This window comes from Argiope bruennichi, chromosome 6 (genome assembly GCF_947563725.1).
Source record: "Argiope bruennichi chromosome 6, qqArgBrue1.1, whole genome shotgun sequence".
NCBI lineage: Eukaryota > Metazoa > Arthropoda > Arachnida > Araneae > Araneidae > Argiope > Argiope bruennichi.
Window position 1 is genome coordinate 72735566 of NC_079156.1, and position 23771 is coordinate 72759336.

Below are 23771 nucleotides of genomic sequence, written 5' to 3' on the forward strand. Positions count from 1 at the left end.
CCAAATTTTGACAGAGATCGAAAAATTTGTTTTTAGGACTTAGGGGGGGGGTCATAAAAACGTGGAGATTCATCAAAATCTCGAATTCAAATTTTTTGACGATTATGTAATTTTCTGTCTGTATTCTGTGTATACGAAAAGGGGAAAAGTAAGAACAGGTGAAGTAATGTTTGCTTATTGTAATGTGAGAATGCCCAGTCCTCTGAAGCTTATCATAATGTCCAGGTGGCGAATTCTGATCTCAAAAGTCATGACAGAAAAAGAAACTACAAGATATAAAACCATAGATTTGTAATGATTTAGCAAAGATGACCCTCTACATGCACTGATGAATTATTTATGCCTTTAAATGGATATCTCATGTTATCCAATCGCCGCCATATTTGCACCACACTAGAAGTAAAGCAGCTAAATTTTTATACTCAGAGGTTGATTATGTCTAGAGCATTTTGACTGATAGGAGTCAGGTGAGTAAATATTATTTGCCTAGTTGCCAAACAAGTTTGTAAAAAAATGCAAATTCAATAAATTATAAAATGTTAAGAGAGTATTAATATTTTGACAAATATAATTAGTTAGCCTCTTATATATTTCATTACTTTCACTTCGTCGTTACACAGAACGTTATTATTTATATTAACAACGTATAAATAATTCATTCGTATTTATAAACACTGAGCATCTGGTTAAATGACATTTTATACAACGTAGGTGCCGCGTAATCTGGAATCATAATAAATAATTAATAGCATGCACATCTTCAAGAAGTTACTAAATATGCAATACTATATTAAAAATGTAATAAATATATAAATACAATAAAATAAATATTAATTATACAATAAATATATTAAAAATGGACTAAAATATGAAATTAAATTGACGAGTTTATTAAAAGAGGGGCATCATCACCGTTATAGGTCAGAGTCATAAAATGTTTAAATTTGCTATTGATGCCCAATATTGTTTTTTAAAAAATGTTGTTCATTTACAGGACGTTGTAAAAAAGAATAAATTTAATAATTTTTTTAGAAAAGTTATTAAAAAGTAGTTTTTTTATATAAATTGTTTTTATTTCTCAGTGCTTGATTTATAATTCATCTTTATAAATGCAACTAAAGCTTGAATCTTTTTTTTTCTCTATCCTCAACTGGTTTATATATCAATATCACCATAAAATTCTAGGGAAAATTAGAGACTAGTATCACTCAATATGCTTTATTCATATTCTAACAAAATCAAAATTGCCAGATGTATCACCGATGTATTTTCGTAAATGAAAGTTGAAAGGTTAGTGTAAATTGATGGGGAAAGTTGAAGAGTTGTTGAAAAGATTAATGAATTATTTGTAAAACTAAATTTACTTTGGAGAAATAGTCTCCTTTGGCCTCCAGATTTTTCGAACATTGACAACTAAATTTTATTTTCTTCAGATTATTGACGTTTTATGCTATAAACGATTAATGTGAAATGGATTTTTTTTATTTCAACTTGTTATTTAATACACCTGAAAAATATAAATTTAATTGAATAAATCTTATAAATTATTGCGATTGTTAATTAAAAAGAGTATATACTACGAAATAAAAACAGACCTGGAAAGAATACTTCGTAAAAAAGCACGAAAAAGCAATTTCATTTATCTTAATTTAAACTTTGGAAAAAGTACATGATTTTATGTTTTGAAGGAAGAAAGGAATTAAAAAGAGTTTTTTTTTAATAGTTTTAATAAAATATAAAAATTATTTTTGTGAGATAATTATTTTAGAAGACCTGGTTATCAATTTCCAAAATTAATTCTTAGTGATTACTCATCTAACGATGGTTACGCTTATTTTAGCGCTCAATTAAACTTTCTGTTTTAGGTCTGTTTCTTGATTTCATTTAAGTATTCTATCCTCTGATTGAATAGAGTTTAGTAGAGTCTTCTCCAGAGCATTTCTAATAATATTTTGCAACTCTATTAATTACTGAAACGTTCAATTAAGTGCAACTGTAAAAAATGACCCATGAAGTAGTCCATGAATTCGCATTGAGATTTGTTTACATTTGACAGTTGCCATTCAGCAATATGCAATAAGAGTAATTTTTATGAAATGTACATTAGCCTTTTCTATTTATAAATGATAATAGCTTGGAAAATATAATAACATCCTTATCAATTTTACAAAAGCATTATTGTTGTTGAAATTAAGATGCTGAATAATAGTTTTAAAACAACATCAATAAAATAGAATAACTGAAAAGAAAGCCTTAAATTTAATTGCATAAACTGATTTATATTATTTGAAATGATTCCTGGCGAAAGTAGGCTCTGCTTATCTGGAAATATAATGAATATCATCTCCACATCCACAAAAACTGGAGAATGAAGGAGAGTGGAAAAGCATTATTTTCACCCTCTTTGAGTTCGATTATCCAAATATGAACTCTTCCCAAAATTTTATCTTTCCTATAATACTTCAAATCCGACGAAAACTATTCGAAAGATTGAGTTCAGAAGTAAACATGGGTGGAGATTTATTTATTTATTTGCTTGAAATAAGCACTCTGCAGAGATTGACTACAATTACAGAGTGCATTAAACAAAAACACAGAAGGAACACAAGCAACAAAGTAAATGAAAGCACATATAAAAAAGAAATTGTAAAAAATTAAAAGATGCAAATTTCTAAAACCATATATGTAAAAATAAAATGCTAACAGTTAGAAAGGAACAAAAAATAAAACACACACAAGCACAGTACTACCATGGAAGTATAAGTACACTTAAATATACAATAAAACCACAAGTAAACATCTTTCAAGGGATTGACGTAAAATGATAAACAAATGAACAGCCATTCAATTGAAATTTTAATAAACAACTTAGATAAGTCATATCACTGACTCTCCGACCTACCAGAAGGCACATGAATAATAAATACTGAATGACTGAACCGCCACAACAGCAAAAATGGCGGTAACGGTGGTTGAATCCTAAGGGCTGTCACCGGCCACGGTATAATCCTTCCGTAAGGAAGTACGTCCCGTCATCGATGGGAGGAGCCAGACCCCCGCCTTTTCGTGTCGTGTACCCTCCAGGGTGGCGAGATCCAACCACCATGCCGAAACATCTCATCCTTATTTCGAGGTGACACCCCCCCGGGAGGATAAACAAACAACTTAGACAAGAAAAAATCGAATGTCGTTAATATAAATTTATTTGAAATAATAATTCTATTTAGGATTTCTTTATGAAAGTATTATAATATTACTACATTGTATTGAAAACAACAATTAAATTTAAGCATTTATCATAAAAATGAGAAATATCATATCGTCATTACATATCCTGACAGCAAATTATTATTTTTCTTGTTTTATATAATTTGTGTGCATGCAAATAGAAGTTTGATTTATTTTTTAAAAAAATGACAAATTAATCGTCACCTGATGTGCAATTTGTCTGTGAATATAACCCACAGCATTGTAAATCAAATTAAAAAGTTTAATAATTTTTCATTAGTGTTGTGTACAAACAAAATAAACTCGAAATTTTTCAATGGAAATGACAACGCTTTTAAAGGAAGATAGAATAACTTCATATTATTCTTCCTCATGCTTGAATTAGCACCAGACAATTTTTGTTCTATTATTTCCGAAATCATGATCATCCACATGTTCTTCGGAAATAATCATTACTTTCAGAAGATTCAAATCTTCCTCAACTTCGAAACCGACGGAAATCGTTTCTTATAACTTTAAACGACAAATTCTTGTATTAATCTAAATTTATTTCAGATATCTCGGAAACGGCTGTAAAGATTTGGATCAAATTATATATTTAGATAAGGTTTTGCTTCTTAAGGTATGTGGTGCATAGAATATAAGCCAGTTAACAGCTCTTCTACCCGAACATTTGTTTTGGTATCATGGTTAAGTTATTGGACTGCTAACCACAAGGTTCTAGGTTCTATCCTCGCGCATCAATCAATTCGCTACATTGGTGACCTCGGACGATGAACCTTCAACCTTCGTACAGCTGTTGTGGCGCCATCTACCCGCAACCAAAGTCGTCAGACTCACTTGACGCAGAAAAACCAAAGTCGTTAGACTCAATTGACGCAGCAACCACTCACCCACACACACTCGCTATTCAACTGGGTACAGGCCCATTTAGACAACAGCTCAATACATCACCACTCAACAGCCATATCGTTCGTCTCACCTCCGACTCACTGGAGCGATAGTCTGTGGTGAATAACATATAAGCCAGTTAACAGTTCTTCTATCCGTACAACTGTTTTGGTATCATTATTAAGTTACTGGACTGCAAACCACAAAGTCCCAGGTTCTATTCTCGCGCATCAATCAATTCGCTACAGGTATCTTTATCAGTGTCTTTCCTGAAGAAACAAGATTTTATACAAACGAACTGCTATGACAGTGGTAGGCCTAATTCTGGCGGTAGGCCAGCAAGAAACTGCTATAGGTAGTTTTTCATGCCAATCTAATTTAAAGAGGCATAATTTGTGCATGAAGAATTTGGCTTTGCTTATTACAGGTTCTAAAAAACCAAGAGGATCAAATAGACGTGCTATCTAAGAAAGGACATCTCTCTTCGTGAAGATCGAATTGTTAGGAAGAGAAACTTTGAAACAAAAGGTGTCTGAGGAACTATTCCACAAAACACCTAAAGTTTTTACAGTTTCTTCAGCTAGCTGATCGAAATTTAAGTCAGGAAACTCACTATTTGCATGTGAGAAACACCATTTGTGCAAGCTTATTCCTGCACTTTTAAAAACAAGAATAAGTTCAATTTTAAACAGTTCAATCTCTTGGATACTGGAGCATCCAGTTAAGATACCATCCAAGTAAACATCCTGCAGAACAACATTAGCTGCAATGGGAAAGTTGTCTTTCTCATCCATTACAAGTTGTTTTAGAACTCGCGTAGACAAGTAACATGCGGGTTTTGTTCCATAAGTGACCGTTTTCAATTTATAAATTTGAACTGGTTCATTTGGACCCTTTTTCCAAAGGAGTTTTTGAAAATGTGTCTGTTGGGTGTTTATTTCAATTTGTCTAAACATGTGGCATATGTCACAGCTAAAGAATTAACGGTGTTTACGCGCACGGAGCATTACAGAAAATAAGTCTTCTTATAATTCAAGAAGACAGAATACAGAACATAATTAAGGGAGATATTTAGATTAGTTTCTTGTGAGCCATTGAAAACCACTCTTAAAGGACGAATCCAGATCTAAGTACACCGTGGTGTGGAAGAAAGAATCCATCATCAGATTTTATTTCATCAAATTTCAAAACTTCTTCCATATGACCTAAAGAAAGATATTCGTCAATAAATTCTGTGTAAAGAACTTTTAATTTTGTTATCACGGTCTAGACGTCTCCAGAGTTGATCAAGGCGTTTAGACGCAATGGTTCTAGAATCCCCTAAATTTACATTTTTTTTTCAATATTTTGTTTGAATGGTAGCGAAACAGAATATCTTCCACACGGTTTCCTAATGTGCGTTCTTTTAACATGATCTTCACAGTATGAAAGTGCATCCTTAAATTTAGTTTGCACTTCGGAAATATTTTCTATTTCCCGAAAAGAACGTAGTGTGTCATCTAAAACCCTTTGAAAAGAAACAATGATTTGGATAGCAAGATTCAACATTATACATTCCTGTGACAATAAATCCAAATTTAGATTCTACTAATCTGAAGTTACAGTTAGGTAATTTTATTTGATTTGTACCAAAAATATCAAAAAAGAGTTCACTTCCTAGTAAGCAAGAAATCTTTGAAGGTTGATTAAAACCTTTATCAACAAGAATACAACCTGGAGGAATTGTAAGTTCCGAAATATTTATCTTTGTTGAAGGATGTATTTTTATTATCTCAGGAGTTAGCAAAAAGTCAACATTATTCAAGTGAAATGTATCATCAAAGTTCAAAACAGCTAGCTGCCTTTGCAATATGATTAATTCTTGAAGAGAATTATTTAGACCTTGTACGGCGGAGTTGGTTTTTATTTTATTTAATCCTAAAATATCTGCTGCCTTCAAAGTTAAATAATTATTTTCCGAAGCCGAATCAAAAACGCAACGAAGGTTTATTTTTCCCTTTGGACCATGAATAAAAATCATACCAATCCTTTGTAATAATACCTTGTAATATAATAGTACAATACCATGTAATCCTTTGCTAATAGAATCGCTTTTGGAAGCCAAGGCCACTAATGACTCAGACGTTTCGCTCGTTGCAAGAGAATTATTTTTTGATTAGTAATACATTTTTCTTTACATAGGAAAATATTATGTATTGCGTTAATATTCTTGTTTTTGCAGTTTATGCAAAAAAAAAGAACTGGGGCAATTATTAGAATGATTTGTTGACAAACAGTGATCACATAATGGTTTAATTTAACAATTTCCTTCCTTTCAGGAATTAAAAGAATTTTAAATTTATCACATTTATATAAAGGATGATAAAAATTACATTCATTCATGACGCATTTTTTATTTTTCTTGTTTTTGGATAAAAGAGATTTAACTCACGACGAAATATTATTTCCACTGAAAACATAAGTTATTTTACCTTTTGTTGGGTTATTTCTTGTCAAGAAATCTGGTTTAATAACAGATTCTACCTGCATGCATCTTAATTCCAAAAATGAAAGAAGTTTTTCTAAACTAGAAACTTTAGCTGTTGTCAGACCTAATTGGAGTAATCTTTGAGATTCCTTGTCAATTTTATTATTTTAACACATGTAATATTATAGCATCAGATAAAGGATTAGAATCAAACTTTAGATTTTTTAAAGATCTCATATAATTTATAAAAGTATCGATTAATGATTTAATTTGTGTAGGATTTTCATTATGAAATTTATATAATCGAAAGTATTTTGGATATGTGTATATCAACCAATGCTGGTTTATTTTTATATCTATTTTCCAACGCATTCAACAGAGAATCAAAAGTATCTTGATTGCTTTGAATTAACGCTGCTTCGTTTTTTAAAGAACTTTTCAAATATATGAGTTTTTGAGTCTCATCCAATGATGGGTTGTTTCCAATAACATTCATAAACTGAGATTTGAGGAGCTCAAATTCATGAAATTTTCCACTAAATGCAGGCAAAGGTAGGTCAAGTATTTTAATATTTGCTTTTGGAATAGTGCAAATATTTCGCTATTATATTTGGAAAGAAATGCAAGAAGGCTTACCTTCATTTCTTCAGCAAAATTTTCCAATTCAAGAGCAACTTCTAAAGCATCTTTTAAATCTACATCATCAGGAAGAGCACATAATTCGCACTTTATTTGATCGAGTGCCCGCAGAATATCGATAACTGATGTTAGCTTAGTGTTAAGCTGTATAGTATCCTTTTTAGAGTCATCGGAAGGCTGGAATTCCTTGACAAAGGTTTCAATCTTATTGATTTTAGTTTTAAATACACCTCTTTGATGATTTAAAGCAGTGAACGACATTTTATAAAGCTAACTCTCCGGCTCGACGGACCAATTTTATGTTATGGCGGCAATAGACCTATTCTGGCGGTATGCCAGCAAGTAATATATTCGTCGATAGTGAACAATTAGTGAATAATGCACTTAATCCATATTAACTATAAAAAATAAATTTATTATTACATGCATAATAAAGGATCAACAATTACAAGGAAAGTAAAAGCACGTCTACTCTGTATGAGTAAGACTGGTAAAAAAGTATTTTCTAACAGGATATAGGGAGCGACACTATACATAGAAACAGGACGTGGCAGGTGACACAAACACGAACCCTTTTTTATAACTAAATATTAGGGCCTTTTTCTATCTACTCTCATGCTGACAATGTCATATAGCGCCATCTAAGACCCGATTTCACCATGGTAAAACTGAATGCAATTTCAAAAATATATGTAATAATAGATAAACTGTAAAATGTACACTATAATATAGCAGATTGATTCGAATAACATTTTAAACTAAGTGCAGTCATGATTTTTTTTCATTTAAATGACCAGTTCATATGTAGATAAGATGAAAAAAATATTCATATGTAATCAGTATGTGATTCATATCTAAATATTTTCTCCGAAAAAACACGATATTACTGGGAAAAAAAATCCCGACGGAGCTCGGTCTTACAGATATAAATTTTATGAGTATAAATAAACGAAGTACTTTTTTATTATGAATGGGGACATTAATATACCTGCTGTTCGGTACTTTGCTACCAACGCGCCAAGTGGCAAGGGCCCATTCTAGGGTTCTTCCTTTTTGTAACTGCGCGGGTCATGACCCACCAGAACTGATTTTGAACTCCGAACGCAATGCTTGCCGTTGGTAGCGGAGTGACTCCATGCTCCTTTCTCATAGTAATAAACCACATTTTATAGAAGCATCATTTCATCACATATAGCTACACCGTAGTTCCTTAGTTAATTTTAACTAGTTACACCGCATTAGTTAGTTCATTTCCCATTCTCAATTTTGGAGCCTTCACAACACCTGCTTCTATATGGAAAAGATATATATGGCAGTAAGTAAAATCAATGTTTTACTGTACACGTATTTGTATATTTGTACAGAATGCTTTGAATGAAATAAAGTACTAGATGATGATACATTGATGATCTGCAGTAATTTCTTGAGGAAATGCCATGAAGACCATGCAATATGTAGTATTCTTATAATAAATCTGCCTAAAATTTGAGAGCAACTCTTGCATATCCATTTTCCATGCTTGTCTTAAAGTTATTTGGAGGCAGTTATGCAATATAGAATCAATTTTTCCGGAATTTTAAGGATTCGGATTCTCACCTGCGAACTTCTCTAAATGTGCGTGGTATGCCATGCAAAACTGAACGACTTTCAATCATTTACACAATGGTCGTCTTACAATAGAATTATTCATTTTTGGGGAAATACAAGTTTAGAAGGATTTTTTGCATTGCTTAGTGTAACCCGCTACTTTTCAAAATGTACGATTTGGAGTTGTTTAATGATTGCATGACTGAATCCATTTTTCAGTTGGATTCACGAGGAACTAATGTTACTTGAGATTCAAATGACCTTTACATCGTTTCATAATTTTATATAATGGATTTAAGAAAAACCGGTTTTTTTCATCATACACTTATAGGATACTGTCAAAGGACGAAATAATTTACGAAAAACAGAAATCTAAATTTGGCAGAATGTTGTCATAATCTCACAAGGTTCAAACAATATTGCGAATTATTCGGTCTTGAATTATTTTTTTTTCTGTTGATTTTGTATCCAGCACATTTAAAGTTCAATAAGTGCTTTTATAAATAATGCCCTCCTGTTTTAGTGTTTTCAATGACCAAGTGGATGAATGAATTATTTATACATCGGCCAGGAAATAATTTTTGTTTGGTTTTCCATCTTGCATATAACGAATGCTGCTCAGGTAAATAAATACTATACGAAATATTTTCTATCGTTAATTTACTTAAGTTCTTTAGAGGCTATAATTTTTTTTTAATAATTTAAAATATGATCCAGTATCATCCAATGTTATAATGATTTAGCTATAAAATGTTTGAAAAAAATAAATGCTTATTTAAAATTATTAATTACATGATTGAGTAAATCCTTATAATTAATCTTTATTTTTTATATGATATATGTGTAAGTTTACAACCATAAAAAATGAATTTCAGCAACTACTCGTACATTAAAAAATTCTATTTGAAAATATACCACTTCAAAAGTAGATTATTTATTTAATTGTTGGATATTTTGATTATTGGATATTTTTAAAATTATTAATTTAAAATTAATTTCTTAATTTTTTTTACAGATATGTTTACTGCAAGCTTAATATCTGGAGTTCTATGTTAACAATGTCATATTTTTTTTCTACTTATAATGATACTTAAAGCATTGCTTCGCAAGGAGGTTAAATAATATATGTCGAAACTCATTGTAACAGACGAAAACTGTCATGACTGCCAAAAGTTCTAAAAATTCTATCAAACCTTCTTTCAAGGAAAAAACAAGTAAGTAAGTTTTAATTACTTCATTATCAATTATCATTAATCTCTACTGTGGTGAAGCTCTGCTCCTCAGTTAAAATAAAACAATACAATTCAAAGTAATATAATACTTTGAAAAATGGAAAATTTTATATATCTGAGTGATTTTTTAAAAATTTCCTTTAATTTAAAATTGAATAGGATTTTGGCATTTTTCCTTGATAACTTCTGAAAATATTGCAGCACAAGAATGATTTCTTCATCATTTTGAAATTCAACAAATTTGCATTTTAACTACGCCAGTTTAATTGGCGCGTATTTTTTTTCCAAAATTTTAACAATTGTTTGGAAAAACATTTTGCATAGTTTACAACAATAGCCTTCATTGTTGTTACAAAATTCAAATCGTTTTCATTATTTAGTTCAATATTTAATCGTCTTTCTTTATCGAAAGTTGAGGGAGAAAATTGTCGGTTCAGTTTCCGTGTGGAACTGAAAGTGAAATCTGACTACTACAAAAGACACTATGCAATTAAAAGAGGGTTTACGCTGATAATTTCATTTTTAATACTTCTATAACGTCGTGGCGTTTCATTCTGAGAAGAATGTTCATGTTTATCATAAATATAACAACTGCAAGGCTATCAAAATAATATCTATCACATTTTGAAGTTTAAAAATACTTTGTTTCGGACATCATAAAAAAATTTACAAAAACGATTTAATTGAAATCAGCATCATTAATATTCCCTGTGAAATAACTAGCTAGATACGGCTAATTTACAAATAATGCTTGCATGAAATACTTTAAAATGTAATCGATATGCATTCAACCAATAAAGAAATTTTTTTTTTCAAAATTTATTTCTTGCATAGATATTGCGGAGCAGCAATAACCGAAATTTTTTTAACACTAATTTATTTGTTTGCAGGCTATATATAAATTCATTAAAAATTATTATATTGATTTTAGTTTTCATTATTCTGAAAGAACATAGCGGAAATACATGCTTCTATTTGTTGAGAGAAAATTTAAAAAAAAATTACTACCAATACGCAAGTGCAGTATTAAAGTGCATTCGTTTCGTTTCAAAGCCTGAGTGAAAGTAAGGGGTTGTCTCTAATTTATCAACTCATTTCCTTCCAGAAAAAAGATAAACAAAAAAAAGAAATTTAAAACAGTTATCTTTAATTCAAAATGTTATTATTTTACCATTAAAGTTTCATGATTTATTTTAATTGATCACCCTCAGTAGAGCAAATCTTTATAAACCGATTACTTTTGATAAAAAAAAGTTTTATTATTAATTAAAATAAATTAAAAATTACCAGTTTCTCTGTTAAAATTTGCATATATCAAATCAAATCAAAAATTTTGTTAACATTTATATTTATTAATAACTAAATTGCGTTTGCAGCGCTGATGATTCGTTCATAATTTGCTCCACTTTTGGCAACCGATACAATTCATGGTTGATGAAAATTTCAAATAATATTTCATGTAACTTGGTTTTAATAGTTTCTTCGCAAAATATTTTAACACTCAATATAAAATTCTGATAGACATATAATTCATTCTATTTTAGCAGCCTTACATTGTTCTTATTTATTAAGCTATGCATTACCTTTATTTTCTGTCTACATCTTTATACATCCAATTATACCACAGAAAAGAGCAACAGAGTATAAAAATTGGCCCATTTAAAAAAATTTACACCATTCATTGAATCTACAACTAAATCTTAATTGTAATTACAACGAAATTTCAATATTTTTGTTAAAAGCATGACTTGTACTGAAATCTACTGAACATGGAAATATAGCCTCATCTTCATATCTTGAACATCAATAATGGAAAAAAAGTGAGAATAAAATATTAGTAGCAGAAATGGATACGATTTGGATTTCACTTCAACGATTAAATATATTGTTGTAAAATACGTTAAAAAATTTTTTAATAAATTGAAAATAGAAAATAATTAAGCGGGAAAACCTTCGCATCATCAAAAATGCATTTTTTAAAGAAATTTTAAAATGATGGAAATATTATTTTAGGGCAATAATATTTTCGTATGCAATAGCAAAAAATCCCAGAAATTTCCTTAGTTTTTTTTTTAATTAATTAAAATTTTGAAAAAATTATCTACGACATGTACATTTCTTTTCGCTACAGCATATATCTACGAAGTTATATAACTCTATATCATACAGTCTAGCCGGTAGAGTATACTTTTTATTATCATTATTAAATAAACATTTGAATCGAATATCTACTCAATTATATTAAAATAATTTTAAATGAGATCAATAGCCAATGAGCGGCTGTAATGAACTAGTTAAATATAAAGTTAATAATGCCGGGTTTACACTCAGCCAGTTAAAAGAATAATATTTGGTTACGCAATGCTTCCTCTTGCAGCTATTCCGGTTCGCTACATCTTTGCTGTCCTCAGTTTCTTCGGCTTCATCAATGTCTACGCATTGCGAGTCAATCTGAGCGTAGCAATTATCGCTATGGTCAAAGAATCCGGTCATTCAAGCAAACTAAATTCTGAAAAAGTAGTAGCTTGCTCAGAACTTTTGAAAGATTTTTCGTATGATAATACTTCAGCAAGGAATCATTCGCATCAGGTTTGTAGATTGCAAATCATTTTTCAAATAATTTCATACAAAGTAAATCCACAAATATATGATTCATCATAAAATACAAAATATTTAGAGTTGCTGTTAATATTAAGAAAGGTTTTTTTTTTGGTAGAAAGTTCTATCTCATTCTTATCTTCTATCATTATTTATCTATAAAATTGCATTACACAATGGGATAGAAGAGCAACACTATCTACAAAGTGAATAAGTCCATTTGCAGTCTGGTGGGATAATATAATTGGAGAAAATGAATGTGAGCTTTTGTTCAAACTTTTTTTGAGTTTTTTTTCTACAGTCAAAACATAAATATGATTCACTTTACTTTGAATGCTGTCTATCTATTATATTGGAGATTTGACATATAATAAAGGTACTTCATCAACTGTCTAATCAACAGAATATACCACAATTGCTCTTTATTAGAAGTTCTCAGGAACTTGGCTTCATAAGCTAAAACAATTGAGAGAATCGTTACAGAATCACTAGCGAACCCAAAGATTTACTTTCAAAGGAACTAAAATTCTTGAATTTAATGCTACAGATGCTACCCAGACAAGGAGAGAGTATTGCTAATACAGCATGTCTATTGTTTCGCATTATAAAATAAAGTTTATTAATAAAATATTATATGTAAAAAAAATCATAATTAGTAAAATTGAAAGCAATATAAATTTAAAAAAATACTAAGCTAGTTAAGTGTCACAGATCGCAAAGAAGATACCGACTTAATTAAAGTTGCCAGATTTCATGGATTCTAATCACTAAACCTATTAAGAAATTTAGAAAGTATAAACATATTTAAAAGATATATAAAAATAAATATAATGAAATAAAAATTCAAGAAGAATAAAATAGTAGCACTAAATAATATTTTAATTTTTTTTTGAAAAAAAAGACAGAAAATAATGTATAGATAATATATCGTATAATATTTTTCAGTAATTTTACGTAACGTCGACCAGGTGTCGAAGAGTAATGAATTTCATGAATGAACAATACATTGTATTAAAGAATGCTTTCGAAATGTGACTTTTTTTAAAAAAAATATTTGTATGATATGCTTTCTTACACTTAAAATGTGCGTTTTAATAAATTTACAGCTTTAATCAAAATTACCTGACTGGATGTAGAATTGAAAAACATTTTATATTGATAAGAAACTGAAAAAGAAATGTAATGAATAAAGTTTTTAATAAAAGAATCTTCAAAGGTAACGCAAAATATTCAAAAGATTATGCAAAAGTTTCTTTTTCTTGTGGTTTAAAATGAGTCATTTATGACGTGTTTGAGATTAATTAGTCTTTTTGGCTTCTTACTGTAAACCAAATTTTTCATATTATCTCAAAGGAAGGAACACATGGATTGATATCTGACATGGCCAATGCAATATATTAGATAACAGTTTGGGTATTGTCATGCAATGATTCGCGTTCCAAAATTAGTGTTAATGTCTTAAGTGAAAGTATAATGTTAAAGGCCTCTTCCAAAGAAATAACGGAGCGTTTTAATCATACAAATAAACTTCTAATAATATCATATTTAGCCTTCGGTTGAGTATAACGCTATACAAGGCATTTTGAAAATGAGCGAAAATATCATTAAATAATTTCTTTTTATTCTTTCATATTACTCCCATTCGAAAAGTTATTTTAGTTTAAATTTATGAATGAACTAAACTCGCATAGAATGTTCGATGATGTTATATTTGCAGTCAAAAGAGAAATTCGATTGGGATTCTCAACTACAAGGGGTGGTCCTGGGTGCCTTCTTTTATGGTTATCTTGTCACGCAAATTCCTGGTGGAATGCTTGCAGAAAAGTACGGTGCAAAATGGTTACTGGGAATCGGAGTGCTGATTGCATCTCTTTTCACACTGCTTACGCCTTTGGCCGCCAGATGGAGCGTATGGGCATTGGTAATTGCACGGGTAATAGAAGGACTGAGTGAAGTAAGTAAAATTTATTTTTTACTTAAGTAATGTTTGCTGATTTGTAAAAACTGTGGCTTTTGACAAAGTTTTGATATGCATGCACAATCAGATTCATCGGCTTTACCAAATCTTTTTCTTATGGAAACTTTGTGGAATAAAGGGAAAAAGACAACGTTATATTAATGACATAATACTTATGGATATTGTCAACGAAATACTTCCGGTGAGTATAAGGTGCAAGAAATCCAACAAGTCTGATAACGGATAAGGACATTTCATTTCGCAAGTAAACACGAACACGAGTAGCAAATACCGTCGAAGTGCATACAAAGACAACACTTAGAAGAATTCAACAGCACACACGCAATAGCAAATAGTTTTAAACAACAACAAGAGCCCAATGGCATTTAAAAGGAAGCCAGAGACCGCGTTCCGATATCAGAAGAACAATGACAGACGTTCTTTCGCGTTTATATAGGTTTTACAACAGAGCATATAATTTTCTAGAAAGATTTGTATATGTTGTCTTCTACTAAAAATATCACCACAATTCTGTTATTATCTAAAACCATTATTTTTTAATAGCCAAACGATCGCCAAGATCGGGTCATTAATCTGTAATCTAATTAGCATCCATTAAAATAGCTGTAAATCTCTCTTCCTTATTATAAAATTATGTAAGAAAACACTATCGCATAATTGCAGCAATTTTATTTTATTGATAAAATATTGTAGGAACTTTAATAAGTTACTTTGCAACTTAATTTTGTTTTTGTTTTTAATTATAACAGCATTTTCAGTCTATTCTTCAGAAGTATATCTATCATTACTATTAAAATTAATTCTAGAATTCAACAAGTGAAACAAATTACGTTTTTTGTTAAATGGGAATTTTCCCCCAAGCAAAAACTGCCAAATTACAGCGATAGATTGTCTCCGTTCATACTGGTAATAGTAATTAGGACATAGAATACCATACAGGATACCTAGGCAGATTGATTATTCATAGCCAGAAGTAGATCGTTTCGCTCCATGCTTGTACTAAACTTAGGACATAGATCGGCAGATCGTCTCCATCCATATTGATAACACCAATTGGGACATAGAAATGCCATATAGCATATTTAGGTTGATTGATTATTCATAGGCAGAAATAGTTTTCTGCCTATAGCAGAATAGGTCATTTCGGTCCTGCTTGTATTGGCACTTGGGACAGGACACCAAGGTGGATTGAACTCTCATAGGCATGTACAGAAGACTATTACCTTGTTCATTTCCATATCTAAATCATACTATGTGCGATTCTATTTCTATACACATTCTGCGTGTACCCTGAAAATTGCGTGTATATGCTTCGCCATTCAATGACAGCAGATGTCAATGACAATTCCCATATGACAATTGCGACTGCTATATCAACAGACATGCTCTGCAAGACATAGGCAAGCTACATAAGATATGACAAGAATTGACGATTACAGGCGATTTAAGCTATGTAGACAAACGAACGCGTAATGAGAAACTAAAATGCTCACATTCGAGATATGAAAATTTAACCCCTTTTAGAAAGTATATTAAAAATAAGTGAATCAATATTCATCGCACATTAAAAATTATTCTTTCATTTTTGTTCAACTTATTTTGATATCTAAACATTCTATTTTAAAATTTCTAAATAGGCAAATTAATTGATTGAGGGATTACAGATTGATCTAACGTTAAATGGCTTTCTTATGTCAATTTATTATATATATATATATTCAATTTTGAAATCATTTAGTTAACTACAATTGAAATCGTAACATCAATTCGTTAAATAAATATCCTATTTTAAAATTACAAAATAGCGAATTGAATTGGTATCATAATAACAATTTATAAAAATAAGTTTTCTAAGTTTAGGTAATTATATTTTATAAAATATTAAGAAATACAGAATAATTTGTTTAAACAAATTCACATGGAAACTTTTAGAATAAAAATATGCAAAGTTTTGATTTATAATTTTAAAATCATCTTGGTTTAAATGTTAGAATTTTTTTTTATAATTATAAGAAAATTAATTTATCAGTTTTAACAAATTATTTGTTTTTGTCTATTCATCAAATTTTCTTCTCAGGGTGTAGCCTATCCAGCTATTAATACATTGATTGGACAATGGGCACCAAAACTAGAAAGAAGTCGGATGACTGCCTTTATTTTCACTGGAAGTAATGTTGGGACTGTATGCACACTGGCTATTTCTGGCATGTTGTGTAATTCAGATTTTCTTGGAGGTTGGCCGTCTGTCTTTTACATTTTTGGTATGAATTTATTTTAAATCAGTGTAAAGCTACTAATTCTTAGTAATAATTAGCTTTCTGATTAATTTTAAAGACAACAATTGAGCCATTCCTTTGAAAACTACAAAAAGCTGGGAAAATCGTTAAAAATAAAAGAATGAAGTAAAAGAAGAAATTAAACTGTAACATAGTTTAAATGTATTGATGATTTTTTTTTTCGTTTTTTCAAAAATTTGTCCTACTACTCAGTTTTAAATTATTTTTAAAGCTTGTATGTGGTTTATAGGAACATAAATAGTTGAAAACATTCATAGGTTTCATTGGATTGTTGGTTTATTCAATTTGTAGCAAATGAAAATCGCGTCCTACTAGAAACTTCAAGAGGAAAGACTTGTATTTGATGAAAACTAATAAACCTAATAAGCCATTATTAATAACTAAATAAGTAAAATAAAATTCATAACAAAATTTTCAGAGTCTACGATTTATTGTAAATAAGATTTATAGCAAAATAAATGGCATCAAAATTCACCACTTAAAAATTTATTTAAGCAGAAAATTAATTTTCGTCCTTATAAAAAAAATGTCACTCTTTTTTTGAGAAGCTGTTATTTTTAACGATTGAATTATTATTTTTTACCAACTACTACTTCCTGTAATCTGTGAAAAATTTGCAAAAATTAATGAGAGCCTATTACTTCTAGCAGATTTGTTGGGTAAAGGGAAAATAAGAAAGGTTGTGAACGTATAAATTTTTATGCGCATGGCATCTGTATTTGATTATGAAATAGAAAATATAGACTGATGACTTTCTTTGTTAGTCCATTCTTAAATAAAAACACCAGTTTTGTTTATTTAGGTAGTCTGGGCTGCCTTTGGTTCCTCCTGTGGACATACCTGGTATCCGAAACGCCCGATTCTCACCCACGTATCTCTAAAACGGAGCTTCTTCTCATAAATCAAGGCCAAGAAGAAAAACGAATTCGAGTGAGTATATCTTAGATATAATTCACTTTTTGCTATTGGATATCTCTTCTCAGATATTTTGTATATTACGCATCATTTTGTCTTTACTTAATGAAAAATACTTACAGAATTATAAAAAATACCAGACTAATTTTTGCAAAAGAATATCTGATATTACAATTTCTTTAACATTTCAAAATAATAAAAAATAAGCACTTGTATTCAGTGATTCATACGTCCTTCCAGTACTGGAAATACAGTAACAGCAAACGTATGACTACAGCCGCTTTAACATTACAACTGGTTTGAAAAAATTATTGTCTTACGATGCTGTCATAAGTGTTGTGTGTAACTTGCTTCTATAATAGAAAAATAAGGAATTGAGAAGCCGGCGCCCTGGCAGAAGGGTAGCGCATCTTCCCCGTAATCTGGGAGTCTCGGGTTCGAATCCCAGTTCGGGCATGGTTGTTCTTCATCTGTGTTCTGTCTGTGAGGTGTGTGAATGTGCCCCCGTGTAAAAAGGGGTTGTGCAAGCGAATGTGTGTGTGTCATCTTCATATGAGCTAGAAGTCAAACTTCTGTCATATGCCTTGCTCAGGGGTCTTTACCCTCAGAAGCTATTGCACCCCCTTTCCGTGGTAACGCGGACACGACATCATCACCATCATCATGGAAGTGAGAAAATATATATCGAAATATAGTAATAAATATGAGAAAATAATATATAGATATTTGCATCCTTATTTCATGAAAATATATGCATTCATTTCCTGATTAAAAGTTAAACTATTTTATAAATAGTGGTAGATTGAAAATATTTTTCAGCAATTTTTTTTCCTCGCTTTTTTTTTCAAAGCCTGCTACACCATGGAGAAAGATACTGACTTCAGTCCCTTTCTGGGCTCTACTCGTCACGCATGTTGGGGAGTGCTGGGGATTTTATACACTCATCATAGAAATGCCGATGTATCTATCCCAGATCCTACACTTTGATATACATCAGGTACGTTTGCTGTTATTTACTATGAAATCTCTCGATAGTCGTGAGCCTCTCTGTCCCCTTTAAACACAGCTACTTTCATATAAGTCATATTTTGCTATATTTAATGGGTTTTATGTTACTTATGAAGACTGCTTACAACGCCATCTAGCAATGAAATTCGTAGTTAACAGTTCAATTAATTCAAAGTAAGATAAAACAGTATTCTACAAGGATTTACAGCATCGTCATTTCAAAACGAAAAGATACCTTATAAAGTGTTAAGAATAGAACACACAAAAAGTTATTTGTTTGCGTCCTTGTTAAAAAATTGGCTCACGTAAAGGGAAAAAAGGACCACTTAACTTTTATTAAGTTCATTTATCCTTACTCAGATTGTTTGAACCACAAAGCATACCAGGATTTTTGAAAGTAATTTGTAACATGACAAGTCATAAGCGGAAACAATAATAAACACATTAAAGGGTTTTTACGTTACTCTTGAAAACTGCTTTCAACACCATCTACCAATGAAAATCGTAGTTAGCAGTTCAATAAATTCAAAATAACATGAAAAAATATTACAAGGCTTTACAACATCATCTTTTCAGGTTGAAAAGACGCTTCATAAAATGATAAGAGTAGAACGCATAAAAGGATTATTTGTTATTTGCGTGAAGCAATGAATTAAAACTTTTTCTCACGTAACGCAAGAGAAAGGACCATTTACCTTTTATTAAGTTCATTTATCCTCATTCAGATTGCTTTCCCAGAGCCACAAAGCATAGCAGGATCCTATAAATCATACTTTGCTATATTAAATGGGTTTTACGTTACTCGTGAGGATTGCTTACAACGCCATCTACCAATAAAATTCGAAATAAGCAGTTCAATTTATTCAAAATAAAAATAATTAATTCAAGATGAAAAAGATATTACAGACTTTACAGTATCACATTTTCATGTTGAAAAGACACTTCGTAAAATGATAAGAACAGAACACATAAAAGGATGATTTGTTTGCGTGAAGCAGTGAGCTAAAACTTTTTCTCACGTGGCGAAAGAAAGGGCCACTTACCTATTATTAAGTTCAGATTGCTTTCCCAGAGCCACAAAGCATAACAGGATCATATAAGTCATACTTTGCTATATTAAATGGGTTTTATGTTACTCGTGAAACTGCTTTCAACGCCATCTAACAATGAAAATCGAAGTTAGTAGTTAAATAAATTCAAAATGACATGAAAAAATATTACAAGGCTTTACAAAATCATGTTTTCAGGTTAAAAAGACGCTTCATAAAATGAATTATTTGTTTGCGTGAAGCCATGAGCTAAAACTTTTTCTCACGTAACGCAGGAGAAAGGACCACTTACCTTTTATTAAGTTCATTTATCCTCATTCAGCTTGCGTTCCTTGATAACAAAACATATCAGGATTCTTGAAAGTAATTTTTACTTCACTTTGCACAACAAGACGAATCATAAGAGGAAACAAATAATACTTGAAAGCGGTCATTGAAAGTTTTACTTTGTTCAGTCAAAGATCACTCACTCACTGCGCTTGTTGTTAGAGGTATTCTCACTGGAAATGTCTAGAAAAATTAAAGAATAACCACGTGAGGCCAGTATTGTTAAAACAGCATAAAAGAAAAGTTTTTATGATTCTAAAGCAACATTTAAAAATAGTGAACAAGAAAACAAATTCTCTGTGTGGTATTTGCTAGGGACTTCTTCACTGAGTTCATGTCTCTTTCATTTAAGATTATATTTGATTTGGAACATTGTGATTCGAATAGGAAGCAAAAATTCTCATACATGTAAATTAGAAGATTTTAATATGTGTGAAATTTAAAAAAATAAGAGGATATCTATAAAGATAAAATGTGAATGACTGGAGAAAGTTAAAGATGAGAAAGTAAAAGCGAGTTAATGCTGTATATTTGATGAATTTTTATAATTTTAATTATTCAAATATGTTTGAAAATTTTTATAATCTCTCTCTCTCTCTCTCTCTCTCTTTTGTTTTAGAATGGTCTCTTGTCATCACTGCCTAGTCTGATGCTTTCAATTGTTTCGATCATTGCCAGTATCATAGCTGACAAACTACGAGAAAGTGGGAAGCTACGAATCACTGTTATCCGAAAGATCCTTAATTCCATTGGTTGGTATATAGATATACAGTGTGTTTCAAAATAAAACGTATGATCTGTTACAGGAAGTAGAAAACACAAAAATAAACCAAAATTCCATATTGTAATTTCTATTTTTATAACAGTTTGTTTACGGTTATGTATATTAGATATATTAACATTCTATTCTAAAGCAATATTACGGTTTTTTTTTTGGTAAGGGCTTTGTGTTTTTGAGGCGAAAATAAAGAGCGAGGACAACACCAGAACTGGCCCTTCCTCTTCCAACTTCCTCACTATAGCAGAGGGAGAACGTATGACCCAAACTGATTCAACGTGCACCAGAGACTCTTAAATGTCCGTTCATCGGTTAATTGAAGTCTCGAACCTTAAATCCTCAGGTCCTGAAGCCAAGATTTTTTTTCTCTGGTCTACAACGATTTATAACAATTTGTAAATTGCATTTGCATTCACACTGTATTTTTATTCGAAATTAATTTTATTGTAAGCGCAATAAAATTGGCATCCTTTCATCTAGCGTTCTAGAGGATTTCAAGACACCAAATTATTTGATTTGGAATTTTTTTTTCCTTTGAGTTTTAAATGACTAATACTTTTTGGATACATCATTTAAGGAAATACATACATCAAAGCCAAAAAAGGGTTATGTTTCAGTTTTTCATAGATGTATATTCTTTTAATTATGATGGTGCTGTTGTGATACTAAAAATATTAGAAGGCTAAAACAGATTTTTTTAAAAAATTCTTGTTTTTTTTTTTTTTTTTTTTTTATATACAAAATTTATAACAGAAAAGTATGATAAAAGAATGAATCGATGTAGAGAATCTGAGGAATTTCAAATTTTACCCAATGAGATTTAAAAAAATCAATTTTGAAATCATATCTGTCAGTTTGTTAATCTGTGTATACAAACTTTTTTTAAAGAAATTAGTTAAACAAATGAAATTTAATGTATTGTATTTACACCAAATTTTTAATTATTTACTTATTTATTCACTAGCCACCTTTGACAACCAGTTGGTTCGCTGGGAACACTAGTTGTGTTTACTTTTAATTAAATCTATTACGCTTAAGTCATTGTTCGTGATTCTTTTAAGAAATTATTTTTATGCATCAGATTGTGACAAATATCAAATGCATAATATTTTAATAGCTTTGAGCCTTTTTTTCTCATTTTGTATATGAAAAAATTTAATAAAGCTTTATACATTGCAGTGCTATCAAAAACTCAATCGCTACAGTTCATCTCTTTGAAATGATGGCGGATGAAATTTATTATATCATCATTATATTATATTTATAAATTTCTTTCAAATTTTAAACAAAATAACCTTTTCCATGTTCTTTTGTACGGAAATTTGAAAGTAATTGATCTAAGCCAGTAAAATTAATATAGTAGTATACCAGGTATATTGCGTACAAAACTGACTAAATTATCTTGAAATTGCAGGTTTCTTTGGACCGGCTGTATGTATAATTACTGTAGCATTTATTGGTTGCGATCCTTTAACAATAGTAATTTTGTTGTCTCTGGCCATGGGCTTGAATGGGTTTGCATTTTCTGGATTCGTTTGTACTTATGTCGATATGAGCCCAGATTTTGCTGGTGAGTTTTTAAAATTCAATTTGTTATAAATTTATCACTTAAATAACGTTCTTGTATAGAACATTATTGGTACTTACTCAAACAGAATTTTTTTTTCTTTTCAAGTTCTTTATCAATATATTTTGCAGGTACAACATATGGAATTTCGAACTGCCTTGCTAGTTTTACTGGTTTCCTTGTTCCAGCATTCGTTGGATGGATCATTAAAGATGGGGTAATAAGTGTTTATTATCGCATAAGGCATTTTGAAGCCTTATTTATGTGAAATATCTCTTTGAAAGTTAAGGTTCATTCATTTCTGACACTCTTAAAAATTTAAACAAAAAAGAATCTGCTCTGTTGCGATTAAAGCTGACTGGATTATGAAAGCTTGAATTCCATTATTTTAAACCATGAACAGCATTCTCAGTCCAGCAATATCTATTGATTGACGGATTTTTTTCGAGGCAATCGTTAATGATTTAAAATTATGACATTCAACCTTTCATAATTCTGTCAGTTTCTTGAATTTTTTTAAAAATACTAGTATTACAAATATATTTTGCCAAATATGACTAGTTTAATTAGGGATTATATAAAAATTTAGATATCGCGGATTCTTGTCTGAGTACTTTTTGACTCGAACAAAAATACAGTATTTATTTATTTATTTATTTACTTCATTCAGGAATTTTTCCAATTGGAATTATATGCCTATCTTTGAAGTTATAGAAGCTATAATAAGCACATTGTATAAAAGAAAAGAATCATTCCTACAAATTAAAAAAATTTCAAAATATTCAGAAATTAAAAGGTCAATTTATTACAAATTATCATAGTCTTATGAATTATTTTATATTATTTATCATCAATGACAAGAATATATATATATATAGTTTATTAGTCTACCCATAGATGGCGACACGTCATTTTTGTACTATACGAACAAAAGAAAATTATGAATCGAAATAATCGTAAAACAGTCCGTGAAGAATATGTATTCTTTAAGAGTGATGTGTCGATGTTGCTTACAGTGTAAATAATTTTACTAAAAAATGTTTCTTTTACAATAACATTCACGCACTTCATTCCGTCTCTTGACTTAATGCTATCATGCGAAGTCCGTAATAAATTATTAATTATTTATCTCCGCAATAGATAATTCCAATAAGTCCAATTTTCCCCAAATAATTTTTTTTCCAAAATCAGCAAAGTCATATTATACGTA

At 30.3% G+C, this 23771-nt stretch overlaps 1 protein-coding gene across 1 annotated transcript in view; it reads left to right on the forward strand.

Annotated features, from left to right (window-relative positions):
- Positions 1–9339: 9339 nt before the first annotated feature.
- The window catches only part of LOC129971778 (uncharacterized), an 85487-nt gene continuing 71055 nt past the window's right edge, over positions 9340–23771 (forward strand). The window contains exons 1-10 of the mRNA XM_056085755.1: positions 9340–9434; positions 9828–10026; positions 12422–12633; positions 14360–14596; positions 16698–16881; positions 17720–17847; positions 18683–18829; positions 20836–20968; positions 22409–22564; positions 22693–22778. Coding sequence (XP_055941730.1) covers positions 9972–10026; positions 12422–12633; positions 14360–14596; positions 16698–16881; positions 17720–17847; positions 18683–18829; positions 20836–20968; positions 22409–22564; positions 22693–22778 — 1338 coding nt within the window. The 5' untranslated portion in view covers positions 9340–9434; positions 9828–9971. The remainder of the gene's footprint in view (positions 9435–9827; positions 10027–12421; positions 12634–14359; positions 14597–16697; positions 16882–17719; positions 17848–18682; positions 18830–20835; positions 20969–22408; positions 22565–22692; positions 22779–23771) is intronic.